This window comes from Epinephelus lanceolatus, chromosome 21, assembly GCF_041903045.1.
Source record: "Epinephelus lanceolatus isolate andai-2023 chromosome 21, ASM4190304v1, whole genome shotgun sequence".
NCBI lineage: Eukaryota > Metazoa > Chordata > Actinopteri > Perciformes > Serranidae > Epinephelus > Epinephelus lanceolatus.
This window is the reverse complement of record NC_135754.1, coordinates 16,595,435-16,618,093: the sequence shown is the minus strand read 5'-3', so window position 1 is coordinate 16,618,093 and position 22,659 is coordinate 16,595,435. Positions and strand designations below refer to the sequence as shown.

The 22,659-nt window shown below is 39.4% G+C and overlaps 2 protein-coding genes across 8 annotated transcripts; one reads left to right on the top strand and one right to left on the bottom strand.

Annotated features, from left to right (window-relative positions):
* The first annotated feature begins 65 nt into the window (after positions 1-65).
* On the top strand, positions 66-15,332 carry LOC117247310 (epidermal growth factor receptor kinase substrate 8-like protein 1). 3 transcript variants are annotated; one of them, XM_078163725.1, is made up of 19 exons: positions 66-164; positions 3,094-3,130; positions 3,233-3,391; positions 3,539-3,688; positions 3,807-3,889; positions 5,031-5,143; positions 5,406-5,461; positions 5,570-5,699; positions 5,802-5,890; positions 6,328-6,402; positions 7,731-7,879; positions 8,539-8,683; positions 9,129-9,172; positions 9,255-9,363; positions 9,474-9,599; positions 9,702-9,864; positions 11,704-11,869; positions 12,088-12,220; positions 13,612-15,332. In XM_078163725.1, exons 2-19 carry the CDS (start codon positions 3,101-3,103, stop codon positions 13,696-13,698), a joined length of 2,007 nt encoding a protein of 668 aa, XP_078019851.1. In that variant the 5' UTR covers positions 66-164; positions 3,094-3,100; the 3' UTR covers positions 13,699-15,332. The 3 variants fall into 3 exon arrangements, with proteins under 3 accessions (XP_078019851.1, XP_033467646.2, XP_033467648.2); XM_033611755.2 differs by having other exon boundaries at positions 9,126-9,172; XM_033611757.2 differs by lacking the exons at positions 66-164; positions 3,094-3,130; positions 3,233-3,391; positions 3,539-3,688; positions 3,807-3,889 and adding exons at positions 4,351-4,483; positions 4,737-4,913 and having other exon boundaries at positions 9,126-9,172.
* On the bottom strand, positions 14,097-21,970 carry luc7l (LUC7-like (S. cerevisiae)). Of its 5 annotated transcripts, XM_033611765.2 has the most exons (11): positions 21,737-21,956; positions 19,868-19,938; positions 18,619-19,545; positions 18,391-18,489; positions 17,735-17,845; positions 16,739-16,882; positions 16,442-16,618; positions 16,037-16,125; positions 15,895-15,924; positions 15,624-15,785; positions 14,097-15,346 (listed from the first exon to the last, which is right to left on the bottom strand). In XM_033611765.2, the coding sequence occupies exons 3-11, from the start codon at positions 18,814-18,816 to the stop codon at positions 15,226-15,228; spliced, it is 1,131 nt and encodes a 376-aa protein (XP_033467656.1). In that variant the 5' UTR covers positions 18,817-19,545; positions 19,868-19,938; positions 21,737-21,956; the 3' UTR covers positions 14,097-15,225. The 5 variants fall into 5 exon arrangements, with proteins under 5 accessions (XP_033467656.1, XP_033467657.1, XP_033467655.1 ...); XM_033611766.2 differs by lacking the exon at positions 19,868-19,938 and having other exon boundaries at positions 18,619-18,713; positions 21,737-21,970; XM_033611764.2 differs by having other exon boundaries at positions 19,868-21,956.
* Between the last annotated feature and the right edge of the window lie 689 nt (positions 21,971-22,659).

The following is a 22,659-nucleotide window of genomic DNA, read 5'->3' as shown; positions in this document are numbered from 1 at the left end:
GCGGGACGTCACAAGGTGACACACCTCTGCTCTGTAAAAGGTTTCAATACCAGAGAGAAGAGAGTGAGTTACACTGAGACACAGGACAGGTTTTACTGTCTCTAGAAACACACATACACAGCCGTTGACACCGGGAATTAAGTATTGGAAACCTATCAACTTTGGTAAGTTGACCAAACATCCATTTTCAATCATCAGTCTCTGCTGTAGTCTGAACTCGTAACATTAGAACAACATAATTCTTAAATTCATCTGGGCTTGTATAGCAACTATGAATCAGAGGTGGCACTGAGAGACATATGGAACTTTGTTATATTTGATATTGTTTATGCAGCTTGTGCTGAATTATGGGCAGTGATTTGTCTATCTCCCTGAAAAACATGCTGCTAATTCAGTATTTTTCATCTGTTTTAATGGCTTTTCAAACTGCTAATGTGGATTCACTAAAATTAAAAACACCTTTCCACTTAACTGAGTTGTGGGTCATGTACCTGTTGCGATACATTTTTATTATTTCTGCAAAATTTTGACCCAAACATGACCCAAATTGTGTTGTAATATAGATATGACCAATTGGGAGTACATACGGTATATTATAACAATGCTCTAGATGACTGATACTGTGTAACAGGCTGATGTGTTGAGGTAGATTTCTGAGGTAGTTTGCTTTTGTACAGGGACATTGATTCTCAGTAATGCTGATAGAGGAATTCAGTCAAGATCTAAGAAAATGTATTTTAAGTTAAGAACAGTGTGCACAAATTGCCATGCTTATTTTGCCCAGACTTTTATTTTGAAATACCACATCATTATATACGTGACACCAACCACACCAGTGTGGCTCTGCCTCTTTGCACAAACAAGATGGAAACACTTTTGATGAAGTATTTTTGATGAAACAGTCTTAAGGAAGTGTAAGTGATACTGGACGCTCACTGTCTTGATACTAGTGATTCCAGCACTAACGGCCACTGAGCTGCAGAGAGATTGAATGGTGAGATACAGTGTACTGTCGTCAGACTGGTTGGGTAGCTCACTCACATACACAACGTAATCCCACATTACTGAAGCAGAGGCAGACGTATGCTCAAACAGGGGAAGGGAAACATTGAGTGAGGGTGTTTCTTAGCAGGCACTGGTTACGATTTGTTAGTTTAGAGAAAGACTGGTTAAGATTAAATTGCTGCTCGCCTTGAAACAACATCATTAGTATCAGTCGAACTGTCTGTAAGTGGATCAAAGGTGCTTTGACGGCTCTCTTTGTGACGCCACCTGAAATGTTTTTTGGTCCCCTCCTTTCTTGATCTTATCGGAGCCCATTTCCGCCAGTGTGATAAGAATAAAAAACATCCTGTCAGTCGTTATAATGGTAAACTTTCTCGAAATAATGAGTTACAGTCGCTTTATAAGGAGAAACATTCTCAAAGTCATTTGTTAGTATCTCAACATAATGACTTACTTTTCTCAAAATGATAGTTTCACAAAATAATAACTTACTGTTTCAAAGTTTTACAAAACATTGACTTAGTATTTCAAAATAATGGCATAGATTCACAAAATAATGACAAAGTTTCTCAAAATAATGACTAAGTATTTCAAAATAATAACTAGGTTTCACACAATAATGACTTAGTTTCTTAAAATAATGACTTGGTATTTCAGATTATTAAGTAGTTTTACAAAATAATGACAGTATTTCCAAATTAAGAGCTAATATTTCAAATTAATGACTTAGTTTTACAAAATAACAACTTACTGTTTCAAAGTTTTACAAAACATTGACTTAGTATTTCAAAATAATGGCATAGGTTCACAAAATAATGACAAAGTTTCTCAAAATAATGACTAAGTATTTCAAAATAATAACTAGGTTTCACACAATAATGACTTAGTTTCTTAAAATAATGACTTTGTATTTCAAATTATTAAGTAGTTTTACAAAATAATGACAGTATTTCCAAATTAAGAGCTAATATTTCAAATTAATGACTTAATTTTACAAAATAACGACATAATGTCTTGAAATAATGACTTAGTTTTACAAAATAATGACTTACTGTTTCAAAGTTTTACAAAACATTGACTTAGTATTTCAAAATAATGGCATAGGTTCACAAAATAATGACAAAGTTTCTCAAAATAATGACTAAGTATTTCAAAATAATAACTAGGTTTCACACAATAATGACTTAGTTTCTTAAAATAATGACTTAGTATTTCAAATTATTAAGTAGTTTTACAAAATAATGACAGTATTTCCAAATTAAGAGCTAGTATTTCAAATTAATAACTTAGTTTTACAAAATAACGACATAGTGTCTTGAAATAATGACTTAGTTTCTCAAAATAATGACTTAGTATTTCAAAATAATAACTTGGTTTCACACAATAATGACTTAGTGTCTTAAAAGAATGACTTAGTATTTCAAATTATTAAGTAGTTTTACAAAATAATGACAGTATTTCCAAATTAAGAGCTAGTATTTCAAATTAATAACTTAGTTTTACAAAATACCGACATAGTGTCTCGAAATAATGACTTAGTTTCTCAAAATAATGACTTAGTATTTCAAATTAATTACGTAGTTTTACAAAATAATGACTTACTTTTACAAAATAACAATGTAGTTTCTCAAAAATAATGACTTCTTATTTCAAATTAATGACTTAGTTTCTTAAAATAATGACAGTATTTCCAAATTAAGAGCTAGTATTTCAAATTAATTACGTAGTTTTACAAAATAATGAAATAGTAGTTCCAAATTAAGAGCTAGTATTTCAAATTAATGACTTAGTTTTACAAAATAACAACGTAGTTTCTCAAAATAATGACTGAGTATCTCCAAAATAATGACCTTGTTTCACAAAATTTATGTTGTAGTATCTCAAAGTTTCTCAAAAATAAAGATTTAGTATCTCAAAATCTTGACGTAGTATCAGACTCATGAGTTGGTTATTTTGAGAAAGTTTCTCATTATAATGACTTACAGGATGTTTCTAGTTTTATCACACTGGTGGAAATGTTTTTTTTATTATAACGCATGTTAATAGAAAGCTGCTCTCACTTAAACCTCTTCTTTTTCCTCTCACCAGACAAAAGATGACAAACATCAAACGACACCTTGTTAATGTAAGTCTCATCACTACATTTTGCCTCTGAGCAATATATTTAAGATGCCTTTTCCTTCACGTCCTCATCCTTCTCTCTCTCTCTCTCTCTCTCTGCTTGCAGCACCTGCTGACGTTCTCCCTCCAGGATGGAGATGTGCAGAATGTTGAGGAAGCCCAGTCCCGTCTCTCATTCCTGGCTCAGAACAAAAAGCTGTGGAGTCAACAGATGTTTCTGGATGTGGGAGCAGATGCCATCCATCTCCGAGACATACAGAGCCAGGTGAGAACAGACGCATGATGGTCCATAAATAGACCTGTGAATTGTGAATGATTAAAATGGATGTAGATGAGATTTCTAAGTGCTCAACTTAGAGATGCCACTCATATTTTCATGCATGATGACCTTCAAATTCATCTGCTTGTGCAGGATGAACTGGAGAAGTATTCTTTCAAGTCCATCTACCGCTGCGACGCCATTAACACAGAAAAACACTTCCCATCCCTCCTCCTGTTGGTCTGCCAAAGTGCGGACCAGAAGAAGCCGGACATTCACTTCTTCAACTGCGAGACCGTGAAGGTGAGTAACAACCAGCACCTGAGCAGCTTCTCCAGTCTGACTCAGTGAGGCAGTATGAATCGTCAGCCCTGGTTCAAGTTTTACAAGTGATGCCACTTCTTGATTCTCATTCTCACAGGCAGAGCAAATCTGTGATGACATCACGAGAGCGGTTTCAGGTTCCTCCTCCAGCAGGAGTCAAAATCTCCCTGATGCCCTCAGGTACAGTAAATGTCATGGTCACAAGACATCAAAACGGCTCTAAGGAACATTTTAAAACTGGAAACCGTTCAGCTGATGTCAGTTCTTTGTGGAAACTGAAGCTTTTAAGTGATAACTTTCAATGTTTTATCGTGGTTTTAATGGAAGAAAGCATGTCTCTGTCTCTGTGTGTGTATGTTTGCCTTCACATTGTATGGCAGGAGGTTCACGGGAAGCCAAACAAAAGATAGACACAGATAAAACTTCATCATTCAGACCGACCTCCCATTAAACTGTTTGCATTTCTCCTCTTTTTACTGCCATTATGTCATATTTTCCACTGAATCAAAGCAGGCTGGTGTCACCATCCACCTGTCTGAGAGGGAGAGAGAGAGAGAAAGGGCAGAGTAAACAGCTGAGAGAGAAAGAGACCCGTTTTACCGGTTTGCACATAACTTAGGAAGGTGTGACAGAGATAACAAGTCCATTGTGACACAAAGCAAAGAGAGAGAGCAGAGGAGGGATGACGGCCGTGAGGTGCATGCTCGGGGCCTGAACGGATTACCTGCTTTGATAAAATTTCTCTTTAAAGGACGTGCGAAGGACAGACATGTGGTAAGACAGACAGATGGCTTGGTTTATGTGTTTCGATTTTGATTCAGTAAAGCGACTGTAAAGTTTTAGTCAGCGCTCTGAGGTGTGTTTTACAAGAGCAGGCAAACATACAAGTTCAGTCTTTTCCCTTTAGAACTGGCTTGTCGCTGGCTGATTTGATTAAGAGCAAAACTGAGACTGGAGCAAAGTGTTGTGTGCAATGAAGGCTACAAGCCATGAGAAAGCACAGTCAGACTGTTTACTGTACTTTCAGGACGGAATAAGGGCTGAGGGATTGAATTTCAGCGGCATCACGTTATGTCTATTGATGGAGGACCGCGTTGTCTGGCTGGATTCACTGATCAAAGATGTCCTCCTGTTGGAGCTTGTCTCCGAGGCTGCATCCATTTGAGGCTCTCAGAATGAAGATGAGCCTGTTTGCCATCCAAATGTGTGTTTGACTTGTTTAAGGGTGTTTCCTGTGATTGTGCTGAGTGAATGTCAAAGCAACCTGTGTAACTTCACCTGTAGTTTGTGTGTGAGTTGAAATTCTCCTCTCATTCCCCAGGCTTCCTCAGAGTGGGGGAGAGGTCATCGACCCCTATGAAATCCCAAGCCCCCCTGTCCCGCATGCTCCAAATCCACCACCATCCAACCCTCCACCTTACCCTGGACTCAGAGGTAAGACAACAAGACTATTTTTCCCATGATTGCTTGTGTAGGACTGAAAAGCAAAAGCATTTGGAGGGACTTGTAATGATGAGAAGGTAAGAAGAAGGAAAAGAGAGAAGTGAGAGGTATGTAGGAGCACAGTGATTGCTTTGTGTGTTTGTGTGTTTAAAGAGGGGGTGGGTTTCAAGGGTAAAGGGGGCAGGGATTCCAAATGCAGCAGGGCCATGAATGAAAATGGATGAACAGAATCCTCTCCTCTCTTCCACAACAGCAAACGGCGTGAACGGCGGGCTCGATATCTCCTTTCTGCGAGCAGAGAGAGAAGTGGTACGCCTCCTCCATCCACCATCCACCATCCAGCTTTGTGTCTTTGCAGTCATCTGTGGCCTTAATTCATATCTGCACAGAGTAACAATCTGACTCTCCTTTCCTCAGGGGATCCTCAATCACTGTTTCGATGACATCGAGACCTTCATGGGAAAGCTGCAGCAGACCGCAGAGGCTGCGACGGTGCTGAACCAGAGGAAGAAGAAGAAGAAGAAAAGCAAAAAGCAAAGCGCTGAAGGTAAAAAGAGACGAATGGATGTTTTTTTTTGCAGATGACACTCACTAGAAAGTTGAACTAACACAGCTATGGCTCTGTTTTCTTGTGCTTTCTGAACAACAGAAGATTTACTCACTGCAAAGGCCCGTCCTCCACCAGAAGAGGAGTTCATTGATATCTTCCAGAAATTCAAATATTGCTTCAGCCTGCTGGTGTGTATTCAGTCTAGTTATTATAGTTTTGTCATTTTCATCAGTTTTTATTTTGGTTTTCAGTTCAGTTCACTTTCCAGAGTTGGTTTGCTCTTTTCAGTGCAGTTCTTAATGCTTACATTTTTTTTGTTTTAGTTACATTTTTATTAGTTTTAGGTTTTTTTTTTAATATACAATATGGGAGGTATTTGTCAGGGGCAAGATTCCAGAGTCCAGAATAGATATTTCAATAGGCAAGGCAAATGACTCACAGTCATGTAGTCATCCCTCAAGTAAAATATGCACCAGTGCGTCCTCACACTTGTTGTGTTGACTAATTTGACCTAATTGACAAAGACTAAAACTGAAGACATGTCATGTGTATTGCCACGTGTATTTTATTTTTGTTATCTTGCTACATACATACATATTAAATCCCTCCATTTATTTCTTTACAGGCTCGTCTGAAGTCAGCCATCTCCAATCCTTCATCAGAGGAGCTTGTTCATCATGTATTCAAACCTTTGGATATAGTGAGTGTTTTAACCTCTACGTCTCCACCAGTCAGGCGAGCAAGGGCAACACCTGTTGTTGCTATTGCTGTAAACGCGAGGCCTCGTCTTTTATAGCAGCACGGGAAAAAAAAAAAAAAGACTGAGTGGGACATGATGAATATCCTAAAATAAATCTAATGATGTCACATTGTTTACTAAATGGGAGCAGGTGACCACAGGACAAAGATGGAGATCTGTAGACATGAAGTTATATAATGATGTTATTTTGATTATTTACCTGAAAGTGATGGGTGCGTGTTTGTCCCGGAGCTGGTATTGAACACAAATATAAAACGTGTCATGTCGTAAGAATTGAAAGTTGGCAGTGTAGTAAAGTACAGAAACTACAAGTTCCACTCAGTATTGACACAGGGCAGCTCCCCGCGTAATAGCCTAATTGAAACTCCAAACCCTGGATAAATGCAGCATTTGTCAGGTCCGGTTTACGTGGCAGTATTTGTATGCAGGTATGTGTTCTTGGTACACACTCTGTGCGGCATTTGTTTTAGATTTGAGCTGGACTCTCTTATTGCTTGAAAGGTCACATTGCTGTCCCCTGACTGCTGCTTTGAATTACAGCGCGGGTGTATTTCAGCTGTCAAAAGTAGGTCAAATATGGCTTTCTGTAAAAGCCAAAAATGTTATGAGAAAATATCAGATCTGATAAAATTTTCATACTTTATTTAAGGGTTCAAGGGACTTCAAAATCTAATGATGTAGCCTTACTCTTGACGTTGCATTCAGAAGTATGTCATGAATCAGCAGAAACAGAAAGATATCAAATATATAAAAATATATCAAGTATGAGTAGTTGGCATAGTTTGGGGAATATATCCAGACATGTGTTTGCGTGCAGATTTGCACATCAGAGAGCACCCTGGCAGTTGATGTGAAGCATCGCACATGGAATTTCAGGTGTGTCCCGGTGGATGTTTGATATGACATTAAGGTAATGAGTAATGAATCAGGCCTCACTGAGAGAATCAAAGGGTGAAATGGGTGTGTTTGATTTGTGTATACTGGCACACCTGAATAGAAACAGCCTCATATTTCTGGGCCTGTGTATGTCACTATGTGTTGTTTGGGTGTGTGGATGCATCCATTAGGCTTTTATGAGTGTCTTTGCCCGCACAGAAGAAGAAGTATCAGCCATCTGCAAATGATCAAATTATATGAGACGTGTACAAACTTGCAATCAGCAGAAATAGTTTATTTTTTAGACTTCAGATTTTTTAGACTGTCATTATCAGATGTTTTTGCAGACTGGGGGCATGAACACTGGTTTTGTTATGTCTGTGTGTGTGTAGATGGTGAGAACAACAGGGGGACCAACTCTCGGAGCCTCAGTGTCCAGCCCCGCTATGACCAGCTCTGCTGTCTCCCTCCTACAAGACAACCTGAGCGAGGAGGAGAGGCAGCTGTGGACGTCTCTGGGTCCCAACTGGACGACGCCACGGTCAGTACCAACAATATCTAGGTGTGCCAGTTTAACAGTGGTAACATGACATATATTTAGTCATATTTTGCCTGACTTCTCCTGAGCTAATTCATTATACCTCCAGCCAACAGGGCATGAAAGTGGTCCAGTGTGAAGACATTTATTATTAGCACAAATAGTGGCTGCTGGTAGCCAGAGCTGGCCCCACCCATTAGGCAATATATACAGCTGTTTCGGGCCCCATGGTCTAGGAAAGGTTTTTTTATGAACAAGAGTCAGTAACTAAATAAAATTCGAATTCCCTAAACAAACATTTTGTGCCATGTTTCAACACAAATACTGAAAAACATAAGCTCAGACAGAGACAGACAAAAAGGAACAACTGGCCTCACTTTACTTGTTACGTGCTTATTGGTACATCGTGTGCTTTAACTAATATTTACAATACACAAGTTGGTTCATTGCCATGTGAACATGTAACAATGATGGCAGGCCCTCAAACCAAATCCTTCCCAGAGCCCCCAAAAGTCTAGGGCCACCCCTGTTGTCTGCCTTAAAACCTAAAAGTAAGCACTGTATTAACTTACAGAAACTGGATGGAACTTTGTTAAATGTTAATCATAGTAAAAAGCCAAGTGCACCAAGGACTAATGCAGTGACTCTGTGTTCTCTCTCAGCTCTCAGCTCAGAGGGCCCGTAGCACCCTACACACCTGTGTTCTTGGATGGTTGGAAGCCAGAAGCCTTGAGGGCAGACGGGCAGGTTTGGGAGGATCCAGTCGAGTCACAGCACAAACATGAGGCCCTCCAAGTTATGCAAGAGGTATGGAATACCTGCGCACGGTATGGGTTAGATGCTCGCCTCCATTGTGTGTCAGAGGAGAGGAGCACTCAAAATATGTGTGTAAAGGCACAACACAGGGGTTGAACATAATAACAGACAGACAACAACACGTAAATATCAAGATACCTTGTAGGGCTGTCAGTTCACCTTAGTTCTGTCACGCAGGAGATACAAGCTGTATTCAGTATGCTTGCACTAATATGGCCTTGTATTCCTGTGCTGTCAACAATTTCTGGCATAGTTTTGATTATTAAAGGGACAGCTCACCGCCAATTTAAAAATACAGCTCTTACTGCACAAGCTGTGTGGATGAGTCTTGTATTTTTTCAGTCACCCCTGACTCATCCCTCTGTATGATGACACTTTACCTGTCTGTGTGCCTGCTGTGTACTCACGAGTGTCCATCTGGTTTCACCCACAGCAGCAACAGCCAGCTGGTCCTCAAGACATCCATGTCAGTGATGAAACGTAGGTCATCTTCAAGAAATAAATCAATCAGCTGACACTTTCCCCCCTGACCGTATGCTAACAGTGTCTGCTTCCCTCTCAGAGACGGCAGCACACCCCCACCACAGTCTGAGAGACTCTACAGCTGCACTTATGACTTCATAGCCAGGAACAGCAGTGAGCTGTCAGTGCAGCAAGGAGAGACACTAGAGGTAATGAAGTGTGACATAATAAGACATGTTCATGATGCGTTCAGGGACCCATCATGAAGCTTGATACACCCAACAGTACTCTGACTGACAGCAACTCCTCCATCTGACAGGTGATTGAGTCGTCCAAGCGCTGGTGGAAGTGCCGCAACCGCTACAACCAGATTGGCTTTGTTCCCTTCAATATCCTGGACCCCATGGCTCACATAGACAGCCCTGTCACAAGTCCATCTCCTCGTGTAAGATACAAACACATATCACACACAGAGGTATGCTCTCACCTGTACACACCTGAGTGAATTCCACTTTAATTTTTCTCCCTCCGCCTCTCATCCCTGCAGGCTCCAGTTCCTCCTCCCCTCCACTTCTCTCAGCGCCCTTTCTCTGCAGTCGCACCCACTCCTCCTACTCCACCTCAGGCCACAACCCACTCCCCTCAGCGCCCACGCAGCTTACCGCCATACAGCCAACATGTACCTTCTGCAGACGACCCAGATACTAAAGGTACGATGCTGTATGTGCTCGTGTAGGAGGTGTGGGTGTGTCACAAAAATGTTGTGATAAGGTGGTTTGAACATAGGGAGCCATAATGTCCCGGGCTGTCTCTGACACAGATACTGTGAGTGTGTGTGGGTGAGTCAGAGATTAAAGGGCAACTACACCCTTTTTCAAAATTCATACATGTCATTTCTATGGTGTAAGACAGTCCAAAAATAGAAGTAAACATGAACACATGAGTCTCAAAACCCAAATTATGATGTGATAGGGTATCAAATCTGGAGCTGTTCCACAGACAGTGAATTGGGAGAGATGTTCTAGAGGACACAGAGAGCACCCAGGGGAATGCTCTGAGTATATGGGTACATTTTCTGTTTCAGAGTTGAGAACACTACAGCAGGATGAAACTCATTTGGGTATAAAAAGACAACAAACATTATGTGTTCCCCCCAAATCAGGCTCCCATTCATTGTCGATGGAGCAGCTTTAAACTAATTCATTTCACACCAAGTACAGTTTCGTATCAAAAAATTTGCATGAAAATGTATTTTTAAAGAAAATGATTCTGTGGGTTCTTATGAGTGCTTGCACACCTCTGCGGCCCTTGATTTCAGTGGATGTCCGCCATAGATGTATAAAGAGAACTGGATACACTGCTGAAGGCGGGACCCTGTTCATTTCTATGAAAGTTGCTCAGTGGTGCATGAGGCAAAAAAGCTAGATTTCCCTTGTGGGAAATTACCCAGATCTTCCGCACCATGGGGCCCATAGAGGAGGTGCACTGGTGCGGCAAACCTCCTCCAGCTGAGCGGCTAACTTCCGGTTTTGTGCTCCACTATCTTGAATGGGAATAAAATGATTGAACTGTGCAGCTCTTCTAGACTTTCTAAATGTTATTAGACATTTCACAGAGGTTGTGACACTCAAAAAAATGTATCCACTGATTTACAGAATGAAAGTCAATGGGAAAAAGTCTTTTTGGCCCCAGTAGCATCACGTGACGGACCCAGATGTTGTAATCCTACATTTTGTGGCTATGTAAAATTGGCTTTGCTGTTCCTGGCTGCTTGATTTCCACCTGCGGAAACTAAATCCTTTGTTCCAAATGATGTCATACCTCCAGGTCATATCTAGTTAGCTGCCAAAGTGAAGAACATTCTTATCAATTTGGTTTCTGCTTCAGCTGATACAATGAAGATACCAATCCAGTTGATATGCACTTACTTACTGTTACATGTTAGGCATGGATTACAATCCTCTAATAAGAACATGCTTGTCGTGTTTGTCATAGGTGGGGGGTGATTGTTTGTTAGATGGTAGGTCCGATGTTTGGAACAGCAATGCCATAGTGATAAGTTACCGAACATCAGTCATTTATAATATAATAAAATATAGATGCTCCCAGTCAAGTGTGGGAAGAGGGTGTGAAACATGAGGAAGCAGGGTCGACTGATTACAGGCCGTGAATCTTTGAAACAGCAGGGAGAGTGTATGTTTTTGTAGAAACAGGACCTCGGAGCAATGGCTGCTTGTTTTCAGGATAACACTCTCTGTTGAGGTAGGTTGTTGTTGTGTGGAGTGGACACTGGCACTGTTTAGGAGGAAACTTTTTTTTGACGAAAATGGGACTCGGCAAAGTGGAAAAGTCACAATGGACCTGGTGTGTGTAGTTGTCATACTGAAAAATTGCATGCAGATTAGATCATGGAAATAATGTATTGGAAATCTTAATTAAGGTGGTGTTCCACTTTGAGAGCACAAAGACATATTAATAAACAAATGCCAAGTACGCCAAAAAGCTACAAAACATTATGTACTCAATGATGTCACTTTTTATCTTCTCAGTCATGCTGATAAATGACGAGCTGCTCCAGAGGCTGACCAATGGAAAGGCCAACCTGAACAAACCTCTGGTCATCCCTCGCTCCTCAGAGACCTCTGTGCCTCTGAACTACCACTCTCCTCCAGACGAAGTGGCCAACTGGCTCAGAGGGAAAGGCTTCAGTGAGCCGTGAGTGACGTCTCAACTACTGTCTCACCTCGTTCTTAAAACAGTGAAAAACAGCTTAAAGATAAGAGTAATTAACTACACTGTACAGATGATTCCCTGTATCAATTTAGATTTATAAGCTTAAGCCTGGATATATATCTTTATAATGCAAAGTTTGACAAGAGTTTGAATTATTTAGATAATGACTGTGGAGTCATTTGTATTTTTCTGTCCCGCAGAACGGTGTCATGTTTGGGAGTGCTGACAGGCGCCCAGCTCTTCTCCCTTACCAAGGACGAGCTACAAGCTGTGATTCCAGACGAGGGCGCCAGAGTGTACAGCCAGCTCACTGTGCAGAAATCACTGCTGGAGGTAAATACAGTACAATATGGCTGCTTTAAAGTAGGACCTTATTTCCCTGTTTTAATCAATGACAAAATTATTGAGTGAGCACAAAACTCATTTGAACTTTTGAAAGCAAATGACATTTTCAGGTTGCAAAATTGATGCTTAATTTTTTGCATAAATTGCCACAGCAAGTTAGGCACATCATTTGAAGATGGTAACACTCACAGTCAAATACATCCAGTCTTGTTGGCAGAAAAATGCAGTAATTATAGTTTTTAGATATGCCAACCAGAATCAGATGGTTGGAAAATGAACTGTGTGAAAACTGACTCTACATTCATGTTAAATTTTTCTGTAAATGCAGCCTGGAGCCTGGGGAAACAAACCGCAGCATCATTTAAGGGGTTACCAAAGATGTAATTTACCTACAGTCACTAACATGGAATGATTATACAGTATTATTCTGTGAGCACGAAAATGCTACTGTGAGTCTGTTTATTCTGTCATGCAGTGTTGGAGGAAGTACTCAGATCTTTAACTTGTGTAAAAGTAGCTATACAACACTGTAGAAATACTGTTACAAGTATTGAAAATGTTACATAAGCAAAAGAACAAAAGTTTTAGCATCAAAATTTATTTTGAGGACCAAAAGTAAAAAACTCATTATGCAGTATGGCCCATTTCAGAATAAAATATAATATTAGGCCATAGTTATAGATGCATTGATGCCTTAATCACTGTAATGTTGCAGCTAGTACACGTGGAGATCATTTTAATTTATTTAAATACACTTCATATTTTCTCCTGGGAACCAATAAAGCCTAAATGATAAACCATCATTTATTACTATTATTTTTTGTATTGTTAAATTGAGTACGAAAAGTAACTTGTTACTGACGCTGTCAAGTAGATGTAAGAGTATAAAGTTCAAGAAAATAGAAATACTCAAGTACAAGTACCTTAGTGTTTTTAAGCACAGTACTCAAATGAATTTCTTTAAAACCTGCATATGTTAAATTATGTATCTGCTCTCTAGCTGTGTTATTAATACAAGTGTTCACTGAGGTCTGTGTTCAGCCTTGAAGGCCACACGTACAAATATCACATACTGAAATATACAGACTGCTTCATTACTACTCTGTTGCTAAGGCAACAGCTTTGGTCCCTGTTTACTTCCTGTCAGCTATCAAGGAAACTATTAATAGTCTACTTGGTTAGCTGCCACATTAACAAACAATCTAACAGTGAATACACTTGGACCCATTTAAAATCTTGATGTTGTTAAGATTGGAAGTCTATACTTTTACCACCACTTAAATTAAATGATATTTAATTTCTCTGATTACCTCACAGCATTTTTTTAAAAAAAATAATGACCCTTTATTTTCATCTGCCCTTATTTTTTGCTTCTGCAGGATACCAGACGGGCCACGGAGTTGGAGGCTGTCATGGAGAAACAGAAACAGAAGGTGGATCTGAAACTGGAGAGCAGCACGTTGTGAGCAGCAGCAGCGGGCGTCGCCATCATGAAAGAGGTTCAGATGAAGGATTGTGTTCTTCTGGTCGTGTTGTCACATGAGAGTGAACTGCTGAATTATTAATTCTGTTCACCAGTAAACAAACATGCAACAGCGGCTTGACCATCTAACATTGTCTGTGAGGACTATTGTGCTATAATGACCTTGTCTTAAAACCAAAGCGAACCAGATATTTAAAGCAGCCGCTGTGCTGATGAAATATTTTAAAGTGTATGTTGTTGATTTTAATGTGAATAGTTTTCTGATCTGATCTCTACTTAGTAGGTAATGACTAACTTAAAATGTATTTATCTTTGTTTGTAGAACACTTGTCGAATAATTATTAACATGCCTTGACAATGACAAGACCTTGGCAGACAATAAAAATTAAAATGGTGGGATGTTGTTTTTTTTAATCGAGACGTGAAAGAAAGATTTCCAGCAGAACATAAACAGATATGACTTCACACATTAGGTAAAGCAATGCATCCATTAAAATCTGTTTGCAATTATAAATCTATTCAGGAGGAATTTGTCCAAAATGGGCCAAAATAAAGTTAATATACAGTCATAGCTTTAAATTTCCCATGTATCATTTATGAACCTGGTGCTTCATATACCGACACAAACTTTGAAGTTACCATTTATTTTAAATAAAAGAAATCAAATAAAAAAAAAACAAACAAAGATTTGCCACCAATACAACTCAAAACAAGCATAAACTCACATGGGCCAAACTCTCAAACGGATTCCCTTCACTTCCGGCAGCAGAAAATAAAACTTGATTATCTAAAATAAAAAAGTGGACGATGGTCGATTCTTATACTCGCAACTTTAAAACCTCTTGGTTTTGAATTGGGTTCCTAAAACTTCACCTGGGCTTTAGCAAACTAAGTACTGGACAAAATAAGAACGTAGACAGACATTCATGAACTGCACTTGAACTGGAGCGTCGACGACTCCCGCAGTTTACCAGGAGCTGGTGAAATTTGACGGGAAAGAAAACTTGTTGATGGGACAAGGTTTTTCAGACCACAACAATCAGTAGGCCAGAAACATACTCAGATATATAAGATATTCAGACAGATTCTGTATCAAAAGACCATCAGTTAATAATAAAAGAATAATGGATCAGTTATGCTTCAGTCCAGCAGACCGTCCGTCTGTTTGCTCGTAGGGTAACAAGACGTTAGATGTGTTGGATACAGACAGCCACCAAATCACAGATGTGGGTATTACAACACACTCCACTACTGATCAATAACTAATCCCACCATCCAAATGCAATCTTCGATATATATCTGGATGCTAGAATATTTTACCCATACAATATTTCAGGTATGTGTACACTCTGGGTCGGCTGCAGTAACTGTCAAAGCAAAGAAAGGAGGCAGGCGGGAGAACGAAGGGGTCAAGGCGAGGGCTGTGTGTGACGTTACGGTTATTATAAATGGACAGACGGGTGAGAGAGACAAGAGGAGGTCGTGGGTCGTGATGGATGGAGTTTGGTCTTCAGAGGTCCCCCATGTCCCTGTCATCTGCCCGGCGGGAGTCGGACCTGCCGTTGACGCCGTCCCTCCTGTCTCGCTCTCGTGACCTGTCTCTGGATGAGCGCTCTCGGTCCCTGGACGACCTGGGGGACGAGACAGTGCGAGATAATCAGTGAAGTACGAGAGTGTACAAAGTTTATTCAACAGTTATGACCACATAAGAGCAACACCCTACTTATTTATCTGCTGAAAACATTGAAACACTCAAATGTGAAACATCAGTTTGTTAGCTGAGGCAACACCGTGTCTCTTTAAAAACAACAGAGGAGCATCTTGTGACAAACGTGTTGGAGCCGTTTCTTGGAAGTCACACTCTGCGGGGGCTTGGTGTGAACTGTGTTCACTTCGCTGTGTACTTACTTGTGTCTGGAGCTCTGCTCGTGGCTGTGACGGTGTCCTCGGCTGCGAGAGCGGGATCGGCTGCGATGCCTCCTCCTCCTCTCCCTGGAGCGCGAGCGCGTGCGGCGCCTGTCTCGAGATGTGGAGCGTGAGCGCCTCCTTCTGCGGTCACGAGAACGGGATCTAATAAGAAATGACACACAACACTTCAGTTATAATTTACCTGAGGCAGTGTCTTTAATCAGAACAACTGACTGACTCCAAATGAGGACAAACGGACCAACTTTCTTACCTTCTATGCTCTCTGCTCCGTGATCTGGTCCTGTGGAATAAGCAGATACAAAACAATTTGAAGTTTGAACGGTTGCACAAACACTTCATCCAAAATATGAGCTTCCATGTGTGTCAGGAGGATTTTAAATGTCTGCGCTCACCTCTTCTTCATCCTTTCCTCTTTCTCCCTCTCTTCTCGTCTCTTCAAGCGCTCCTGGTTTCTTTTCTCCTGCTTGTCGACCACAGTTTTCTGATCAAAATAAAAACAGTAGAGGTGGAAACCATTATAAATGAAGCACTGTGATATTATAGAGATGTCTGGGTTTACAAATCATATTCCAGATGGAAGGGAACATCAACAATGAAATGCAAATAAAAAACATTTTCACTAAAATCATGACTCATATCCTAATGTCTGTTAAAAAAAATGGCAATATGATTTTTTTTTTTTTTTGCATTTTGTCTGGACCTAAGTCCGCCCCAAGTAACTCATTATTAGAAATACTTGTAATTCATTTAGGGATTTTTGTAGCAATGGGTTTATGGTGGGACAGTCTGGCACAAACCTTTAGTTGGTCCAGTTTCTCTCTGATCTGGATGAAGCCCAGGTGAAGCTTCCCACCAAAATGGTCGGCCAAACGACGGTCATTGTCATGGAGACCCAGGTAAGCGGAGCAAACCTCGCATACCCGAAGCTTCTGCTGCTGGAAGCTGGAGGCTGGCATGGAGTTTCTGTACTCTTCCTGAGAAGTGATTAAAAAGTAAAATAAGGATGCATGTAAGGATGAAATGGAGTTATAAATATAAGGAAGAGCTACACATCATCCCGAGCTGAAAGTACCTCCCAATTACTCCTTCCTCACCTCTGCATCCTTCTTCCTAGTGCGGACCTTCTCCACTTCCTGAAGAACCTTCTGGGCCTCATCGACATTGCCCTCTGCTCCAAGCTGCTCAGCCTTGGCCAGGAGCTTTCCTATTTCCTCATTCAGCTCATGAACCTTCTCCGCCTGCAGCACAGCACAAACAAGACTATTTATAACGGATGTGTCTATCCCAAAAACACACCGTTATAGCAGACAACACACACAAGAGAGTGAAAGACTCAGTTCCTGTGCGTCACAAGTGTGAATGTCATACATTGGTATCACAATGACTACGTTTACATGCACAAAATAATCTGTGTTTTGCATTATTCTAAATGAGACAAGATTCCTAATAAGCTGTAGCTAAAAGCATATTCCACTAATATTCCCATTTACATACAGCCATCCTAACATTGTTGTTTTTGTCACATCAAAATTTGGTTGAGAGGAAGGGCTGGAGCCGCTTGTACCATTTTACTTCTTTGCGTCAAAGTAGGATTTTTTTAACGTTTTCCAACGCTGGCAGACCTGTTCAACTCCATGAACAAAGCCTCCATCTTTAATTCTTTCAACCACCTTCTTAAGAGGTCAGTGTTGCAATATTTGCACAGATCCGAAAATGTACTGATATCCATGTTTTTCATAATATTTAGAGGTCTCTTTCCGACCAGAAATGTGGGCATTTCTTTTGGGCCAGCATCTTTACTCCAGCCTTGCAAACTGTTGGTTTGTGTACAACATTTAGAGTTGACCAGAAACAGGCAAGAGGATGAGTGTCGCACACTGCAGTAACAACCCCAACTGAGATGTATGTTCCAAATGTGTTGTATACATGCCCAGAAAATGACCGTAAAGCCCGAATAATACCATCACATCCCGCGTCTTAATCGTTAAAACTGAATATGGTGTTTACATGACCCACAAAAAAAATCTTATGTGGAATATTAGTGTGCATGTAAACGCAGACAATGTCCGGGTTAACAAATATTTTGTCACCTTTGCTGCCACTTCAGCACTGATCTCCTCTTGGGTCTCAGCCAGACGCTTCTTGGCCAGTTCTGTCCTCCGGTCACAGTCAGCAATAAATGTCTCCAGGTGATCCACAGCCTTTTGGAGTGAGAAAATGTGTTTATAGAAAAACAGACTAATATATGTAACTTGATAGCTTTGTATACAAAGGCCCACAGGTGACCTTCAGTAGGGCTATGCTGATTGTCAATAATCCCTTCAGTCAGAGTGACATCAACTGGTTCCAAAAATGGCATACTTGAGTCGCTGTACTTTACAGTCAACTCTGCATTTACATTGTTTACATCTGCTGCTCCAAATCATATCAACCAAATACCGTTTTTACAGTGCACATGTCAAAAACAAGGGAGGGTTTTAAAAATAGCCAAATTAGCTAATATAACCATTTGAATTGGATTTAAAAACAGTGCAGTTATTGTGGTCGTGCTACATGATGTGAGCTCAAACTGCAGTCACTGGCTGTTCATTCCTCGACTGTAATACTAAAAGCAACAGCAAGTACAGTAAATAACAGTGTCTTCAAAGCCAGCCGCCCACTCACCCCACAGCAACAGTTAATCTGTGTTTTACTACACAATTCTATGATTGCATTACTGTATTATTTATAGCAGGACATCACTTACGTCAAGCTCGAAGAACAGATCTCTCTCCTTGGAAGCAATTTCATAATCTGCCCGAAGTGCCAGGTCATGGATCTTCGTGCACTCTCCCAGGTCCATACGCTGTCACCAAAACATAAGCAAACATGACTCAAACTACACAAACCTTCTTTCTTTCATTTTACTGATATCTTGTGAAACAGACACTGGAAAAATGTTGTGGTGTCAGACCTAAATTTTTAGGTCACTTACAGTTCCAGACAGGATGTCATGTGGACAGCAGTTTAGAAGATGACTTTTGCAGACTCGATCATCAGTGAACTTGACCCTCTGTCGCGTCTCATCCCCTGAAACAGTCCAAAAAGCAACCAGTGAGAAAGATCTCACATATTTGTTATTTGGGGCGAAGTATCCAGTGCTTAAATATACATTACTGTAACTGTACAACATTAAATGGGCAGATATGTGTCACTACAGCTGCACTCAAGCATTTTGTGCCCAAATAAATGAGTGAAAACCAATTGTTTTATTTCTGATTGACAAAGTTTTAGACATACTTCATCGGTATATCAATATATATTTACCATTAATAAATTCTGTGCGTCTGCTGGACTACGTCTATTATCCACTTATGTGTCAAGATTGAAGAAGTTACATGTGGCTCTGCGTGTATATGGTCCTTCCTGTTATTCTTGGTGCTTACCTTACCCAAGACCTCTATAAAAAATATGGTGATGTTAGAGCCTCAACTCAGTTTAACTTGTGATAAGGCTCAATGTCCACTCTGTAAATGTGGAGCATTATAAGATTAAGCTAATGGGGCACAATACAGGTAAATAACTAAAAATATTTTTTGTCTTGATTAACAAGTTTGCGCAGAGCTATCTTGAGTTTTCATTATGTTTCAATGCATGTGACTATGCAGGAAAGACTGCTATCAAGACTGTGATAAGAACTGTAAACATTTCAGACAAATGTTCCAGCCAAGCCTTTTACAAATATGAAACATTGAAAACAATGCAGAACAAAAATACAACAGAAATCCAAGGAAAAAAATTAGTTTATACACACTGCGATCTGCACCACATACTGTACCCTTCTGCATCTTCAAGACCTCAGCTGCAGAATTTTAAACCCGCTGTAGAAAAGTATAAATGGGAACAGTTTTCTTGCCCATACCTGTAGTAAGAAGTTGGGAGTCATACACAAGTCAGATTGTAAATGAGGTGTGCAAAGGCTGTTTTTTTTTTTTCTTTTCTCGATGATTGTTAAAATTGCCTTCTGTAAAACAGACGTCTCATTGAAAACTGCTCGTTTGGATTCTGCGCGACCAGACGTCTTAGCTCAAGCTGCATAACACTACTCCAAATTGTAATTCTAGTGCCACTGAAGATATACCCATTTGTGTGATTTAAAAAAAAAAGGCTACAATAGCTTCCGGAAGGCAAACAAATGGTTTGGATATTCATCATAACAGCTTTAAAAATTATGTGTGACTCACGGCTCGATGAACATGAGGCTTTTCTGCAACTCCTTTGCAGATTGTTGTAGGCTGGCAAAGATACACTGAACCTTAATGAATAAAATAAAGGGGCCACAATTGTTCAGTTTGTATGCAACAAATGTATGGGAAGAATTTGATATCAATCTCATCACACATACACCCACACACTCACAACACATGTTCACTCTACTACTCAGATCGAATCATCAACTTGTTAAAAGATAAGCTGTAGCTCCATTCAATCAACTGTCAGAGTGAACCTCTGATTTATAAAATGACAGGGGTAATAAGCTGTCATTTCTGCCCATGAAAATCAGACTTGACAGCTGAGCTACCTTTTAATGTTTGTATCCAAATGGCTGGAAGCAGCTACTAAAATTGTATTTCAGCACGTCAAAGTGTCCATAAAGACAGCAGTAATAATAGTTACATTAGCAGGATAATATATCTTTTTAAGCAGATTTGTGTTTATCAGATGTACTTAACATGCTATGTCACATACGCATCACTTAAAATTAATTATTAATTTAAATACCAAGCAGTACTACATGTACACAGCTTGTTCTTGTTAATGCAGACTGTGAAGCAGCCAAATAAGACCAAATTATGATCTTTATTTAAATACAATGGTTTAATAAAATCAAATACAAACTTGAAATTCCTTTCACCTCATTTGAATGTTTCCAGTTTATACAACTTTGAAATTCTACTGAATTTCAGAGGCAAGCTTACTTTCATTAAAATGGTTTCAAGTTCTAATCATAATAAAGCATTTGTTCACCCAAAGAAAACCTTCTGTTTTCATTCCTTTAAGGGTCATTGTAACTGCTTATAATAGTAATAACACCATACATCATGATACTATAAAATTGCAATGTTTTTTGACAAGGTTGTTACACCTTGAAAATCTCATACCATTGCAACCTTACTCCCTACATTTATATGACAGCTACACCTATTTAGTTTATTAAGATTTGACATACAAAACAATATGATCAACTTAAAATGGAGGATGTGACGCACATTTCTGAAATAAACTACCCAATAGTATATATAGTAGTTAAAATGAATCCCTCCTTACACCAGTTACATTAAAATACTGCTCACTCATTGATGCACTGATAATAATAACAAGTAACATTACAAAAAAATGTAACACAACACTGACAGGGGCCATTGTACTGCATAATTAAGTGTTTTTTAATTTCTGAAACTCAAAACACATTGTCCTAATAATAGCTAAATTAAGTAAGATTACAAACATAGGACCTTTACTACTACTTAATTATTTTCAGTGCTTCTTTAAACACTAGTGATGTTTAACTATTGAGGTTTTAATGCATATACAGCAGGCACTTCTTACATCTTGACGTTAGCAACACGGTTAACTCAGCAACAGCTGGTAGGCCTAATGTGCCCCACGCCGTTTAAAATTTATCAACTATAACTATTACCATAGAAGCACAATGGCGTTAACGTTATCCACTGACAGCTTAACGTTAGCACTGGATTAATGCCAGGGGTTTATATACTGTAACGTTAGTATGTCGTTTAATGCTAGGTAGCATGCTAGCGTTAGCTAAGTTAGCCACCAGCTAGAAATTTAGTAAACGCTAAAAGTGGTAAAGGCGAAACTAGAAACGTTACAATTTAAATTACATTTAACCAAAATGGATACAAACATTAAATCCTAACGTCAATCCGTAAAGTCTACTTGAATGTAACGTTACTGTATTTTACACAGCCCTCTGCAGTAATACATCCATTCATGCAGGTCTGTCCATCACACACCAACACAAGCCAGCCGCAGCAGTGGCTCCATCTTGGCTAGCTAGCTAGCTCAGCTAGCATGCTACGGCAACTCACCATCCCTCGCTGTTCCCATTAGCTGGTCGAGCAAAGCTCTCATTTGAGCTTGGGCAGACATTGTTGCGGGTCTTCCGTCGACAGCGCTATATAAAAGTACGCAACTGAAAGCAGCTCCTTAGTGTTTCTGTTAAGTTATTTGATTATTTATTCGTCCAAGCATCACCTCTCGCCGCTTTTCTCTATTTCGTGTAACGTTACTCGCCAGTTTCCGTTTTATATTTAGGAAGTGACGACAGGTCCTATTTGAAACTTCCGTTTAGCTAACGTTTTTTTTCTCCCTTTTATTTATTTTATTTTATTATTTATATATATATATATATATATATATATATATATATATATATATATATATATATATATGTATAAAACAGAAGAGGGAAAAGTAATAAAATACAATAAAATAACCTTTATGCTCCTATTCCTTTCACTTTCACCCAGTTTTAAGGATTTTATGTAAAGGTATACATAAAAGGTATACATAAAAGTTGTGGGAGGTTCCCACATGTGTTCTAATATATGACATATAATTACATCAGTTTGCATTTTGTTCTTCAATATCATACCAAATGTAATAATGTCTCTAGCGACAGAAGCAAGAAATAATGAGATATTTTGTTTATCTATTTGTCAGTGTCGAGCCAAAATGTATATATTGCACTACATGGGAAAAATATATGGGCTGTAGTTTCAATATCATTTACACAAAATGAGCCCATATGATCAATATTAAAACTTAGCCTTGGTAATTCTTTAGAAGAATAAATGTCATTTATAATTTTGAAATGTGTTTAATCAACCTCAAAATAATTTTTCAGATTGTCAGTTTTTATATTAAGCAATTATTACATTTCATGTTCAGCATAGGAATCCCTTGGATTTTAGTGGGCTGTATAGGTTGGTGAGCCATTATATCTCATGTT

Coding starts and splice junctions, on each gene's coding strand:
- LOC117247310 (XM_033611755.2), top strand. CDS start 3,101: ATGACAAACATCAAACGACACCTTGTTAAT. Junction 3,392..3,538: donor TCCGAGACATACAGAGCCAG/GTGAGAACAGAC, acceptor CTGCTTGTGCAG/GATGAACTGGAGAAGTATTC. Junction 5,144..5,405: donor ACCTTACCCTGGACTCAGAG/GTAAGACAACAA, acceptor CTTCCACAACAG/CAAACGGCGTGAACGGCGGG.
- luc7l (XM_033611764.2), bottom strand. CDS start 18,816: ATGTTGTACAGTTACAGTAATGTATATTTAAGCACTGGATACTTCGCC. Junction 18,490..18,618: donor ATGACATCCTGTCTGGAACT/GTAAGTGACCTA, acceptor TTTTGGTGACAG/CGTATGGACCTGGGAGAGTG. Junction 17,846..18,390: donor ATCTGTTCTTCGAGCTTGAC/GTAAGTGATGTC, acceptor TCACTCCAAAAG/GCTGTGGATCACCTGGAGAC.